Here is a 13,308-nt window from a genome sequence, read left to right as displayed (position 1 = left end):
ACCATGATGCCGGGTGTTGGCCCTGTGTGCCTCGGTCGTATGCAGTCCTGATTGTGGCGCTCACCTGCACGGCGCCAAACACGCATACGACCATCATTGGCACCAAGGCAGAAGCGACTCTCATCGCTGAAGACGACACGTCTCCATTCGTCCCTCCATTCACGCCTGTCGCGACACCACTGGAGGCGGGCTGCAGGATGTTGGGGCGTGAGCGGAAGACGGCCTAACGGTGTGCAGGACCGTAGCCCAGCTTCATGGAGACGGTTGCGAATGGTCCTCGCCGATACCCCAGGAGCAACAGTGTCCCTAATTTGCTGGGAAGTGGCGGTGCGGTCCCCTACGGCACTGCGTAGGATCCTACGGTCTTGGCGTGCATCCGTGCGTCGCTGCGGTCCGGTCCCAGGTCGACGGGCACGTGCACCTTCCGCCGACCACTGGCGACAACATCGATGTACTGTGGAGACCTCACGCCCCACGTGTTGAGCAATTCGGCGGTACGTCCACCCGGCCTCCCGCATGCCCACTATACGCCCTCGCTCAAAGTCCGTCAACTGCACATACGGTTCACGTCCACGCTGTCGCGGCATGCTACCAGTGTTAAAGACTGCGATGGAGCTCCGTATGCCACGGCAAACTGGCTGACACTGACGGCGGCGGTGCACAAATGCTGCGCAACTAGCGCCATTCGACGGCCAACACCGCGGTTCCTGGTGTGTCCGCTGTGCCGTGCGTGTGATCATTGCTTGTACAGCCCTCTCGCAGTGTCCGGAGCAAGTATGGTGGGTCTGACACACCGGTGTCAATGTGTTCTTTTTTCCATTTCCAGGAGTGTATTTCTAGTGCCATTTAGTGGTCAGTTCCGCATTACATTTGCGTATCCGGATACTTTTCGTCAGACTCTGTATATGCCACAACTTGAAATGCTTCGACATAATGAAACAGCAAATGGAAATTATACGCCGTGACTCACTCCCACAAAATTACACCTGCCAGTGTTGTGTCTGACTCAGAGTAACAACAGAAACTCAGGAATGCGACCATGACCTGATTTTTCGCATAATTGAAGAATATTCTATGTGCATTTTCAACTTCTCGCAGCGTAATGAATAGTCCATTAAATTTCGGTCATGCAGCGGCGCAAATAAAATTTCCTCCACTGATATTTCGTATCGTACGACCATCCTCACAGTGAGTCACAAGACTGACAACAAGATGCCAAGCGCTGCCTTATATGCTCCACCGCGGCGGTACTGCGCATGCCGGAAACAGATGCTCATCTAATATACAGATTCCTTGCGGAAATTGTGAGAAGTCGTACATAGGCCAAACAACACGCACTGTTCTTGAGAGATGTGTGGAAGATCGGAGATACACACTCTTATTACAGCCAGACAAGTCAGCTGTGGCCGAACATTGTATTGATAGAGGGCATTCGTGAATTACAGTGATGTGAAGATTTTAACATCCAACTCTTCCTTTTTGGAATCTGTCTTCAAGGATGCTACAGAGATTAATGGCTCTGAGCACTATGGGACTTAACATCTGAGGTCATCAGTCCCCTAGAACTTAGAACTACTTAAACCTAACAAACGTAAGGACATCACACACATCCATGGCAGAGGCAGGATTCGAACCTGCGACCGTAGCGGTCGCGCGGTTCCATATAGAAGCGCCTAGAACCGCTCGGCCACCACGGCCGGCTACAGAGATTAGATTAGGTAATAATTTAATAAATAAAGATAATGGTTTTAATTTGGACAAAGCATGGAATCCAACTCTTGGGGTAATTAAACTGCAGAGAAATCGTCATGGTGTCACCGCCGCCGATCATACATCGATAAGCGAATCGAATGTCTGTACGCCTTCGGCACAGGCGGAGCATGTGTAAGCGTATTTCTTTGTCGCCGACCAGCATCTGTGGCCCGCATGTGCAGTACCGCCGCGGTGGAGCATATAAGACCGCACTTGGCACCCCATCGTCCCTCTGATGGGGAATAGAAATAACAATAGAGGGAAAAAATATTGTCCTCAGTCTTGTGACTCACTCTGAGGATGTCCGGACGATACGCGGCCGAAATATCAGTGGAACAAATTTTATTTGCGCGGCTGCATGCCCTAAATTTAACAGACTAAAGTATATTTTATGCAAATTCAACATTTTTTGGTGCAGGGCTAGCAACCCTTTTATTTCACGATCAGTTTATTACAAATATGTCACAGCTGTAGTACGTGTATTTTGGCTACTAGTTGAGAACTGACTCGTACATTCTCAAGTCTGGTCTGAGGCTATACTGAAACTACCTGGTCTTTTTGTTGTTTTATGTGTGATGTGTGATCGAATGTTATTGTGTCAAAATACGTAATTTCAAAACGTAACTACGATGGACCAAAACATATACATTTTGTAGGAATAAAACTTTTATAATGTACTCTATTTCAGTGTTGCTAATGAATAGAAATAATTCTTGCAAGCGGCACTCGCAATCCTTTCGTTTCTTATTCATTGCAAATGCTGCATGCACGTGCAAATTGTTTTGTAGTTACTAATCACAATCACATACATACATTACCTTCATATTGTCTAGACAAATAAGATAATGGCTGCAAAAAATGGTGGAAAGATATAACTACAGTGTTACTGTTTGATGTCACGTATGATCCCGTGGCTGCATTTCTGATTCTTTGACGCCTTAAAGTGGCCCTTTGAATCCCTTCCTGTGGTACCAGTTTTCCTTTGTTTCAGGTGACAGCGGGGTCTTAGCCAGGTGAGTTATCTATCGACAGATATTAGCCTTCCTCATCTGCAGCTTTCCTGCTGCTCGAAGCTTCGCTAAGGAAGCATTCCAAGTTAAACACCTAATAAGCTAGGTTTTTTTTTTTTTTACAGTTCTGTCTGACAATGTCATTTCCCAATTTTTTGTTCTACCAAGCAGTGACGAAAGAACCCAAATCACTGATCGTCGCGTAACAGCGCTAAATTTACTAGTTATCATTGCTGCGTGAGTCTCACAAAATCAATTTTCGTGAGGTGTCAACCGTGGAACAAACATCGCCTCTCGGAGTCGGCAAGTGGGCAAGCGCCCGTTCATTCAGTGGTTTGGTTGTCGCAGGTGCAGGTGACGGTGACGTCGGCGCTGGTCCACTCTTGCCGGCACCAGTGCGGCGCGGAGCTCTACCTGTGCGAGCCGGCGCTGACGCAAGAGGGCACGGGTTCGATGGAGCGACTGCCGCAGGGCGACGTGTCCATCGTGGAGACCACCGAGGGCGACGGCCGCGGCGGCTACGCCGACGCCGACGACCACCTCGCGCTCTGCGCGCCGGGGTCTCTGCGCGGCATCGCCTCCGGCCGGCGGAAGCTCTACTTCAACCCCGCTTACTTCGAGCCGGAGCTCCTCGCGGTCAGTGTCCTCTTATGCAGTTTTGGCTTCTCTTCATTCTACACTACTGGCCATTAAAATTTCTACACCAACAAGAAATGCAGATGATAAACGGGTATTCATTGGACAAATATATTATACTAGAACTGACATGTGATTACATTTTTATGCAATTTGGGTGGATAGATCCTGAGAAATCAGTTCCCAGAACAATCACCTCTGGCCATAATAACGGCCTTCATACGCCTGGGCATTGAGTCAAACACACCTTCGATGGCGTGTACAGATACAGCTGCCCATGCAGCTTCAACACGACACCACAGTTCATCAAGAGCAGTGAGTGGTGTATTGCGACGAGCTAGTTGCTCGGCCACCATTCACCAGACGTTTTCAATTGGTGAGAGATCTGGAGAATGTGCTGACCAGGGCAGCAGTCGAACATTTGCTGTATCCAGACAGGCCCGTAAAGGACCTGCAACATGCGGTCGTACATTATACTGCTGAAATGTAGGGTTTCGCAGGGATCGAATGAAGGGTAGAGCCACGGGTCGTAACACATCTGAAATGTAACATCCACTGTTCAAAGTGCCGTCAATGCGAACAAGAGGTGACCGAGACGTGTAACTAATTGCACCCCATACCATCACGCCAGGTGATACGACATTATGGCGATGACGAATACACGCTTCCAATGAGCGTTCACCGCGATGTCGCCAAACAAGGATGCGACCATCAAATGCTGTAAACAGAACCTGGATTCATCCAAAAAAAATGACGTTTCGCCATTCGTGCACCCACGTTCGTCGTTGAGTACACATCGTAGGCGCTCCTGTCTGTGACGCAGCGTCAAGGGTTACCGGAGCCATGGTCTCCGATCTCATAGTCCATGCTACTGCAAACGTCGTCGAACTGTTCGTGTAGATGGCGGTTGTCTTGCAAACGTCCCCATCTGTTGACTCAGGGATCGAGACATGGCTACACGATCCGTTACAGCCATTCGGATAAGATGCCTGTCATCTCAACTGCTAGTGATACGAGGCCGTTGGGATCCAGCACGGCGTTCCGTATTACCCTCCTGAACCCACCGATTCCATATTCTGCTAACAGTCATTGAATCTCGACCAATGCGAGCAGCAATGTCGCGATACGACAAACCGCAATCGCGATAGGCTACAACCCGACCTTTATCAAAGTCGGAAACGTGATGGTACGCATGTCTCCTCCTTACACGAGGCATCACAACAACGTTTCACCAGGCAACGCCGGTCAACTGCTGTCTGTGTATGAGAAATCGATTGGTAACTTTCCTCATATCAGCGCGTTGTAGCTGTCGCCACAGGCGCCAACCTTGTGTGAATGCTCTGAAAAGCTAATCATTTTCATATCACTCCATCTTCTTCGTGTCGGTTAAATTTCGCGTCTGTAGCACGTCATCTTCGTGGTGTAGCAAACTTAATGGCCAGTAGTGTATATTGATTCCCCCTAGTGGGGACGGGCTGACAAAAGTGATGTAACTGATATTCAGTCTACATGTATTCAACATAAAAGCGGTGTTTCAATAGCATTCATCATCATCAGCGTCGTGATCGTCATCATGTACAGTTTCGGGTTAGACATCTTTGCCTTTTTCGAAACAGATCTATTGAAAGCTGGTCGCACCATCTTCTTCATGGTCTCCAATGTTGCTCCTACTTTCGAGTCCACAATCGTCCGCAAAGGGAGAAGAGGATATTTAAAATTTTTCGTTATATATGATTTGAGCTTGCCAAAATCCGTTTTTTTTTTTTTTGTTACTGACTATTTTCTTCCAAAAAGGAGTCATCATTGTTTTGTCAATTAAAATTTTAAAACATAGAATATACAAGTTTTATTAGAAGTAAAACCTTCGTACTGCATACCACCGTCACTGCCTGTAGTATGAATCGAAAACCAGTGAAGAGCATTGAATTTCCAGAATGAGATTTTCACTGTGCAGCGGAATGTGCGCTGATATGAAACTTCCTGGCAGATTAAAACTGTGTGCCGGACCGAGACTCGAACTCGGGACCTTCGCCTTTCGCGGGCAAGTGCTCAGCCAACCGAGCTACCCAAGCACGACTCATGCCCTGCCCTCACAGATGTACTTCCACCAGTACCTCGTCGTACATCTCATTCAGGAAACATCCCCTAGGCTGTGGCTAAGCCTTGTCTCCGATATATCCTTTCTTTCAGGAGTGCTAGTCCTGCAAGGTTCGCAGGAGAGCTTCTGTAAAGTTTGGAAGGTAGGAGACGAGGTACTGGCGGAAGTAAAGCTGTGAGGACTGGGCGTCAGTCGTCTTTGGGTAGCTCAGTTGGTTGAGCACTTGCCCGCGAAAGACAAAAAGTCCCGCGTTCGAGTCTCGGTCCGGCACACAGTTTTAAGCTACCAGAAAGTTTCAGCATGGAATTTGATGGTAGAATCTTCTGAGTCACCAGGCCGCGTCATATTTTTCTCCAGGCTTCTTCAGTGCTTGACGTTTCGAACCCTCTACTGAGATCTTCGATGCTTCTTGAGAATGTCGCTGGAAGGCTGGACGCTGTCGAAGGATAGTGATGGCTTAAGTTATAAAAAGCTATTTTCCCGCGATTTTTCGGAGACTTCAGTTACTCGGTAGAAACCTTCAAGTTATTTTTGGTGGATCGTCGTCTTTGCGTGAACACTGAAGGTGGCTATTGAAAGATAGATGTAAACCAAAACATTATCCTTGTTGTGCCGCCTAGATTCGTTTCTGATCAATGTTTGTTATTCGTTCGCAGTGGCTGAGTGTTTACTTTCTTGATTGCAGGGTAGCCACTTAGATGGAAGCCTGTAGCCATTATCGCGATTGGAATTGCACTTACTCTTCACGAACTGTCATCCTATTATTCTTTCACATTCAGGACAGTACATTAGAGGTATTAACAAATACAAAACAAATCTACAATCAATCCATAAGACTTTGTCCATGTCAGATTGATTTTGCGGCCCAGAATTTGGCAGTCTTGATTGCTGGATCATTTGCTCAAACCATGTCATAGAGCGTGCAGGTTGCAGGCAAACTCCGGGCACACCAAGACGTGTTCAGCATCTTGAAGTTCTCGCCATTCGCAGGTTGTATCTCCAGTAATGCACCACCGCCTTAAATTTTGTTTCTACCTCGACGCTCGACTTCGCAGTCTGTTCCATCTTCCATGTGTGGTAGCGCAGTTGGAAACCTGCAACGGGCTGTTCCTTTACGTTTTGTCTGCTACTTCCAGTTGCCTTGTTACGCCACAGTTCTATTCGGCGACGTAATTGCTTCAGCTGTTCAAAACAGGCTCTTCCTCAACTTCAGCCTAGGACGTGATGCCTTGCTCCAAACTTGGGATTCCTGGTATCGTTTTCCTGTTTTCTTCTCAACCTCTGTCGCTGTTCATTGTCTGATATCCGGGGGTGCTCTGCATATCAGATGGTAGATTTTGTCGACGGAAGTTTCTCTTAAGCAGTCACTAATAATGAGGCCTATCTGGTTAAGAGCGGTGTCAACATGCCTGGTGCGTACGGGGTTTTCTTAGTCTGTTGCTGCATTTTCTGCCGTGGAAAAACATGGAGTTAGAGAAGACTTAAGTGAAACATGTAGCTGAGCCCCCCCCCCACTCCACCATGTGCTGTTAGTGAATTCCGTATAATATTATTTCGGCTGCAGTCTTATTATTTCGGCTGAAGTGAACCGTCGAGGTTTACTCCGAGCGGTGTCCAAATATTCATTTCTCCTCCAAGGCACTTCAGTTTCTCTCCCTAGCTTGTCTATTCCCCAAGTGAAACGAAAAGGCCTGTCTTTTCGATGGGTTAGCTTTTAGGTGATTATTGTCATAGTATTCATCCACGTCTTCAAGGGCTGCGGTCAGTTTAATTTCTTCCTCCTCAAGCGTCCTTCCTTAGAGTGCAACTACTGTGTCGTTGGCATAAAGGAAAGATCTTGTGTTTGTTCCGACAGGTTTGTGATTGGTGTGGATATTGTACAGTAGTGGTGCTAGCATATTGCCTTCAGGAAGACCGTTTTTTGGATTTTTCATCAGCTTTTCTTGTTGTTCAGCGTGGCAAAGAACCGCATGTTTTGGAGTAGGCCTTGGATGAATTGCATTAATTGGTAGTTCTTGGTGATCATACAAATTTTCCTTACGAGTTTGTAATGATTTACTGTGTCACACGCCGATGTTATTTCCACGAATGCCATACCTGTAATCTTCCCTCTCTTGTATCCGTTCTGTTTATGCCGAGTTAGTTTGAGCATCTGGGCACAACATGACTTTTCGCGGAAGAAATCCTGCATGTTGTTTAATAAGAGTCTGGTCTACATATGCCTATACGCTCTTCAAGATTATTCTTTCCAACGGTTTGTATAGATGACAGAGATGAGAGACTGTTGGAAAATTTTGGATCTGTTGGATCTTTCTGAGATTTCAGAGAGGCTACCGCTTAAGCTTTATGGCAGATTTTGGGTACCTGCAGCTTAGAGACCCAGTTTTTAATTAGATTTAGAATCTACGTTTTAGCACCTGGACCGAATCTCTTTACTTGTTCAAGTCATAGGGCTTCTAGGCCTGGAACATTGTTATTCTTCATGCAGCGCACGGCGTCCTCATTCCGCTAAAGTGAGAGGGTAAGCTATAAAGTTATTTTCTTCAGAATTTCTCTGTAGCTCTATGCTTTCTTATCGTCTTCTGATTTTGTCATTTAGTAGCAGATGGTGAGTTATTTAGTGAGTTAGTTAGTTACATGTCCCATAGATCATTTCAGCGATTCTTTTATCGAAATAACGTGGAACGAGTCAGTTTACAGTGTATGTATACACGAGCTATTTGTTTAGGGGTTACATTTACCGTTTCAACAAAAAGTCTGGTATGGTCTTAGCTAAGATTTTTCAAGAGTTTGTATGCTCCATGTTCGCTATGTTTCATGTCGAACTGTGTCAACTAGATTGCAACACTTTTCTCTTCTAGAGGCATATATGGTAGACATCAGTTGTTCACTTGTTGATTTAGTTCTATAAATATTACTTTTTCTTGTTGCTCTTCTACTGCTGAATTGATATTTTGTCTTAAACGTGATCCATTAACTCCACTACACCGGAAAAAGCACGAGACAATACTTTTTATTCCTAGTTGTTTGTGACCTCCAGATACATGCTATGTAACAATTAAAAGGCATATCCAATCACAAACATGTCATGCATACTCAAATCCGAGACACGGTTGGAACATTTACATTGACTGTAAACGTCACAATTTAATCACGATACCCTGAACTGCTAAAAATTTATATAGACTGGTGTGGGGTCATCAGCCTCCTAGAACTTAGAACTACTTAAACGTAACTAACCTAAGGACATCACACACATCCATGCCCGAGGCAGGATTCTAACCTGCGACCGTTGCGCTCGCGCGGTTCCAGACTGTAGCGCCTAGAATATGATCACCATGCACATCCACACACGCCGCACAACGGGTTGGCATACTCTCGATCAGGTGGTCGAGCTGCTGCTGGGGTATAGCCTCCTATTCTTGCACCAGTGCCGGTCGGAGCTCCTGAAGTGTCGTAGGGGTTTGAAGACGTGCAACGGTACGTCGCCCGAGAGCATCCCAGAATTGCTCGATGTGGTTTAGGTCTGGAGAACAGGCAGACCACTCTACACGCCTGATATCTTCTGTTTCAAAGTACTCCTCCACGATGGCAGCTCGGTGGGGCCGTGCGTTATCATCCATCAGGAGGAAGGTGCGACCCACTGCACCCCTCAAAAGGCAGACATACTGGTGCAAAATGACGTCCCGATACACCTGACCTGTTACAGTTCCTCTGTCAAAGACATGCAAGGGTGTACGTGCACCAATCATAATCCCACCCCACACCATCCAACCACGACCTCCATACAGGTCCCTTTCAAGGACATTAAGGGGTTGGTATCTGGTACCTGGTTCACGCCAGATGAAAACCTGGCAAGAATCACTGTTGAGACTAACTGGACTCGACCGTGAAGACAACCTGGGACCACTGTTCCAATGCAATGACCGTGTACTGTGTTCTTGACACCAGGATTTACGGGCTCTCCTGTGACAAGGGGTCAGTGGAATGCTTCTTGCAGGTCTCTGGGCGAATAAACCATGTCTGTTCAGTCGTCTGTAGACTGTGTGTCTGGAGACAACTGTTCCAGTGGCTGCGCTAATGTCCCTGCAGTATTCCGTGGCCGTCTTCGGACACTGATGGTGAGATATCGGTCTTCTCGTGGTGTTGTACACTGTGGACGTCCTGCATTGTAGCGCCTGGACAAGTTTCCTGTCTGCTGGAATCGTTCAGGATCACACTTTGTGGCACACGGAGGGCCCGTGCTATGACCTGGTGTGTTTGACCGCCCACCAGTCGCCCTAGTATTCTACCCCTCATACCTCATTAATATGTGTTCTTTGAGCCATTTTCAACACACTGTCACCATTAGCACGTCTGAAAACGTCTGCACACTTGCTCACTGCACCGTACTCTGACATGCACCAACACACTTCTGCGTATGTGGACTGCTGCCAACGCCTCCGTGCGACGACCGTATTTCAGATGCACCGCATGGTCATACCCCGAGGTGATTCAAACTGGAAAATCGCCCACCAGAGTGTAGTTTCACTATGTATCACCATTATCCTTAATTTATTAGCATGAGTGTACTATTGCAGTTCCTTACTGGTATCGTTCAAGTTTCATCGGGCTGTGTTACTTGGCACTAACGCGTCTCCCGAAAGTTACTTTCGACCTTAAGTTTATAAATGTCTCTACTGCGCGCTGTGCGCTGCATGTCGTTTCTTGACAGTGATAAAAAGTTGTTGTCTACAAAGCGCGAAGCTCTGCAGCAATACGGTTATCACGTGGTATCGCAGTGGGCGGTCAAAAATGATGTAGTAGGTGTTCTCCTCCGCGCCACAGTCAATAAATGGTGAGAACGCATGAAAACATCCTTTTATAAGTCTTTCGACAGCGTTCAGCCACACACGGCTAACAATGGCATCCTGAAGAAGATTCCAGCAGAGGGATCGAGTAGTTGACCATTGAAGAAGTTTGAGCAGGAATATGTCGCAGTCCAACGAGTCATAAGATTTTACCATCAATGAGAAAGGCCACAACAGCCTACAGACTTCTATAAGCACGGAGTTTGTTGATATTATTTTCGTCTGGACAAGTTGCAGGTAGTGTGCTTGACTACTGTGTTCTGAACATGACGCTCGTGAACATATCAAAGAGTGCAGGTCCAATATGATTAGAAAAGTTCTGGAGTCCCCAGTGGATCTGGTCAGAGGTTTGACCGTTTGTGGTTCGCAGGCCCCGCCGCCAGCCGCCATCGAGTTCCTGACGAAGATCCGCGAGGTGATGGCCATAGCGAAGCACAAGATGGTGGCGAAGCGCTTCTCGCCCAGCCTGTCGGGCATCCCCGAGGAGGAGGCGGCGTACGGAGGCGGCGGAGGCGGCGCCCAGCTCGGGGCTGGAGCTGCTCAGGCACAGTCCGCCGCCCCCTGGCCGCCCCCCGGCTTCAGCCTCAAGCGCGAGAACAGCCGCCGCAGGGGTGAGTGCATATTCCACTGTGACACCGCAACCGTCGACTCTTCGAGAAACAAATAACTACATCGGGTACAAAATTAGTCATCCCCAGTGGACCGTGTAACACTGCCTGTATCCTTGCTAATGGCCTCTCCGTGTGTCAAGAAACAGGAAAGTTGTAGGCAGCTTTTAGACAAATTTGAAACTTATGCTTTGCTATGAGAGACAAATTACGCTATTTCGAGAAAGTGGTCGTTTAATTGTGCTCGCAAGTGCAGTTACCTGTTGGAAAGTTAATTTACACAGGCATGAGACGAAACGGGAGGCGTAGGAGAGTGGGAAATATGAAGAGGTATCTCCTGAAGGGGAGATACACTGGAGAGGTGCTCTTGCCTATAGATCATGTCAGTATATCATCCAAAAATCTCTGATTTGTATACATGTGTCTCGCTTTTCTTTTGCATAGCTTTCTTACTGTTTATTTAACTTCGAAACAATCTTCATACCTCATTCATTACAATATTACATTTCCTAACATTTTAAAGAACAAAGTTCTTATACAGGAAAACAGCGATCTGTAATTATTACAAATAAATTGGAAGCAGTCTTGATGGCTTAACTTTTTTAATGGTGACCGGTTTCGATCTTTTTATCAGATCATCTTCGGCAGACATTCATGCTCCGAAGATGATCTGATAAAAAGATCGAAACCGGTCACCATTAAAAAAATGTTAAGCGATCAAGACTGCTTCCAATTTATTTATTACATTTTCTTTTTGGATAGTAAACTATTGTGTTTCTTTAGTTTTCCGCGGATTTTTCACTTCCATTCACCACTCTATTTTAGTTAATTACTTATTGTTTATTATTGTGTACAATTTCGACACCTGCCACCTGTGATCCTTTGGAGGTCATATTTTCACACACCTACAGAAGGTTGTATAGAACTATTGTTAACATTTACTTCAAGACTTGTAATTTAAATATTTTCAGTTATTACTCAAATTAACTGTAAAGGAATCAGAAAATTTATAAAATATTAAACTAAAAAGAAAAACATCCAAAGGCTTCAAACCATGATACTATATTTGTTGATGATCAATGCTACCATCACAGCAGATGGCTTACCGCCAATTCCCAATCTGATGAAGGAAAGTATATTCTTCAGGAAGCCCATGACGTAAATTCTTCATCAATAAGCCATGCTACCATTACTTATTTGTATGTGAACGAGTCCCCGATTGCTGGGGACAGCATGCTAAGGCTCTAGAACCCTAGTTCCACAGAATTCATACCATCCCAAAACAATCCTAAACCCAGTGCGCGTCAGCCCTGAGATGGGGACACAACTGAGCTATTGCTGTTGTCCGCAGTACCACTGCAATTAACCAATGGAATCAACGGATTCACCAACCCAATCCGCGCAGCCAACTCTCCCCCGGAGAACCTCATAGGTCACCTACAACCTCCCATTCATTATGCCGGTTCTTCCATAGCTGCCACGTTGTTGGTAGAACATCAGCTGCTTTTAGTCGTCCTCTGTACAGAAATTAATTGCAGCTTCGGTAAATCCTCGGTCATATTCACTCGCACACGGCATTCACTACACCATTATCACTCACAATTTGCTGTCTCTTAGACTAAATATTTTCTTAAGTTCCCTCCCAGATAACGTATTTGCCACCTCGTTCCCTAGATGCCATTACTCGTAATTTCTAACAGTCACTTAGTGTAGCAATGCCAGTTATTTTAATCAGTAAATCTTCGTAAGCTGCCCAATCCAAATGGTTCAAATGGCTCTGAGCACTATGGGACTCAACTGCTGAGGTCATTAGTCCCCTAGAACTTAGGACTAGTTAAACCTAGCTAACCTAAGGACATCACAAACATCCATGCCCGAGGCAGGATTCGAACCTGCGACCGTAGCGGTCTTGCGGTTCCAGACTGCAGCGCCTTTAACCGCACGGCCACTTCGGCCGGCTGCTGCCCAATCCAGTACAGTCCGGTGTGGTGTACGAATGTCACCACATGCACACATTTCTGCGGGACGTTTCTTTATCCTGAGTAAATATTCAGTATACGGTCTATGGCGTGTCACGTATCAAAATGGATTTACATGCCTCACAATGATCCTCTCCGTGATGTGTGGAAATGTGTCATAAACCCGCGGACCAGTTATGGTAATGTCCCTCTCTCTTTGGGCATTCTCTTGCACTGAACAATTTTAGCTCGTGGTCATTTGTTATTTCCTAGGGAAGATTCCGTTTGTGAAGGCAGCAGAGTGATCCTTTGCGTCTGACAGCAATCTCCAACGGGCAAACGGCTGGTGTTGTATCCAGAGTCTACGAAGTAGCTTAACACATCACACATCTACAT

General features: G+C 46.3%; 1 protein-coding gene across 1 annotated transcript in view; it reads left to right on the top strand.

Moving 5' to 3' along the window:
• LOC126263284 (uncharacterized) overlaps positions 1–13,308 on the top strand; it is a 354,259-nt gene that overhangs the window by 169,429 nt on the left and 171,522 nt on the right. Inside the window, exons 8-9 of the mRNA XM_049960369.1 lie at positions 3,111–3,398; positions 10,717–10,957. Coding sequence (XP_049816326.1) covers positions 3,111–3,398; positions 10,717–10,957 — 529 coding nt within the window. The remainder of the gene's footprint in view (positions 1–3,110; positions 3,399–10,716; positions 10,958–13,308) is intronic.

The sequence above is a fragment of the Schistocerca nitens genome, chromosome 6 (genome assembly GCF_023898315.1).
Source record: "Schistocerca nitens isolate TAMUIC-IGC-003100 chromosome 6, iqSchNite1.1, whole genome shotgun sequence".
Lineage (NCBI taxonomy): Eukaryota > Metazoa > Arthropoda > Insecta > Orthoptera > Acrididae > Schistocerca > Schistocerca nitens.
This window is presented reverse-complemented; position numbering and strand designations above follow the sequence as displayed.